A 1,974-nucleotide genomic window follows, 5' to 3' on the forward strand; every position below is an offset into this window, starting at 1 on the left:
GGAGAAACGAGACAGAGAGGTGAACAGGCTGGCCGAGCCTCGTTCGGCCGAAGACGCGGCTATCATATCGATACTGGCTGAAAAGGCTGAGAGGAACGTAACGCGGCATATGAAACTACTGCGATGGATCGAACAAAAGCGGCAGGCGATGATGGACCTGGGTGGTAACCCGGCAGCATCAAGCGACAGAGCTGGCACTGCCGACCCAAGGGCCGCATCCGCCCGCGCCGTGCGTAAGAGGGAGAAGACTCCTCCCCTTGCCCTCGGCAAAAGGCGCCAGAATCTCGAAACCCGACTCGCCACACAAGCGGGAAACTCGACACTGGACAGCGGGGAGACGGGCGCAGGTGGTGCCAGCGCGCGTCGAAGCCGGCACCCTCCGTCCATCAGCGGCAGCGACGGATACCGCGACGGCGATCCCGATGGTGACAGAGCCAAAGCTGGCCTGACGAACGGTCTAGCCACCTCGACTGTGTCCCACCCGCCTCCCCGGCTCCCGACCCCATCATCATCATCCACATGCGCATTTAAAACGCCCGATGCCGGTCCCAAAGATGCCGTCCCAGGCACTTCCTCGCCTGGCCATGACCTTCACGTCGTTACGCCTTATAATACCGCGACTACGAGACCACCACGTGGACGAAAGCGTCGCAGAGAAATGGACGCGGAGAAGGAGAAAGAAGGGCGACCTATTAAGACTCGGAACACCCGCACAACGTCAAGACTACACCAGCCCAGAATCAACGTGGGGCCGCTACGCCAGACAGCACAAAATCCAGCTCCTCCAGTGGCAACAGATCAGGAAAATTCGGGCAGACGCATTCGACTTGCATCCCCTCGACCAGATCGAACGAGGGCATTGGCTTATGATTTTTCCGACAAACCCCGAAGATCCCGAAGATGCCTCGGAATGCCACCGGAATATGGTTTGCTAGAAGAAGGCAAGGCGCATCGGGCAGCCCGTCCTGGGCCCAGAACTGCGCCGGTTAATCCCACTGACGGCAAACTCCGTGGAGCGAGGCGGACAGGAACACTAGGAGGAAGGAGGTGAAGCTTTGTCCGATAATGCGCCGAAAGATGTACTGGAAGACAAGAGTGTCCCGGCGAGGAGGAAGTAAACCAGTAACAAGTTCAAGGCGGCTGGCGCAGGACCATCGCACGCCAAGGGGGTCCGCAGCATCATCAGGTCGCTGATCCTTTGTGTGCTCTGCTCCCCTCTGGCGTTTTGCACGGCATTTCGCTGGCTACAGGTGGTTGCGTGTGCAGACAGCGCCTTTCGCGGAGTGGGATTTTTGACGCGACACGCCCTTGTGGTGGTGCTGGCGGTTTGGTGAACCCCGGGGCAACGCCGGCAGCGCTATGCCGCGATTGGAAGTGTGAGAAAACAAATGGCGCCCCGGTTTGGGTGGCCCCCGAGGACTGGAAAGGGAGGCAGCCTGCGCGCGAACCGTTGTACATCACAAACCGCCTCCGTGACTATACACCGATGGGGCGGGCACCCTTTTTGTGGCCGTACTGCCCTCTAGTCACCTCTGCACCTCTGTAGCCGGGCACACAGTGTGCAGAATGGGCCTTTTCGCGGAGTGGGATTCTTGACGTGACAGGCCCATGGTGGTTCTGGCTGTATGGTGAACCCTGAATGCAGTAGAATGATAGGCTGTGAGCGGCAAATTGGGACGCGGTGTTTCCATGGGTTTGAAGAGAGCAATTCGTGATGCGAGCATCTGGTGCCAACACGGTGACGCTGGTCCTGGACCGGGCGGGGATGTTGTCGAGAGCGAGGCGAAGGGGGAGGGAGTCGGATTACGAAATGATGAGATTGCTTACCACGGCCAGAGCTACCCAGACAAATGGGCGATGTGGTCCAATCCCTCTGCGACAAAAGCGACGGCGGTCGCTGCGGGACGACATCGCGCGACCGGACGCAACGGGTCGGGATGCACGATGAGTGAGCGGGCAAGCGAGCCTTAGAAG

The 1,974-nt window shown here is 59.6% G+C and overlaps 1 protein-coding gene across 1 annotated transcript; it reads left to right on the forward strand.

The window, feature by feature from the left end:
• Positions 1-1,974, forward strand: GGTG_13806 (hypothetical protein). Its single transcript, XM_009231727.1, has one exon. The coding sequence runs from the start codon at positions 110-112 to the stop codon at positions 1,049-1,051; it is 942 nt and encodes a 313-aa protein (XP_009229991.1). The 5' UTR covers positions 1-109; the 3' UTR covers positions 1,052-1,974.

Source organism: Gaeumannomyces tritici (genome assembly GCF_000145635.1).
Source record: "Gaeumannomyces tritici R3-111a-1 unplaced genomic scaffold supercont2.56, whole genome shotgun sequence".
Taxonomy (NCBI): Eukaryota; Fungi; Ascomycota; class Sordariomycetes; order Magnaporthales; family Magnaporthaceae; genus Gaeumannomyces; species Gaeumannomyces tritici.

Excerpts from the sequence above, each read along its gene's own strand:
- GGTG_13806 (XM_009231727.1), top strand. The coding sequence starts at position 110 with ATGAAACTACTGCGATGGATCGAACAAAAGCGGCAGGCGATGATGGAC.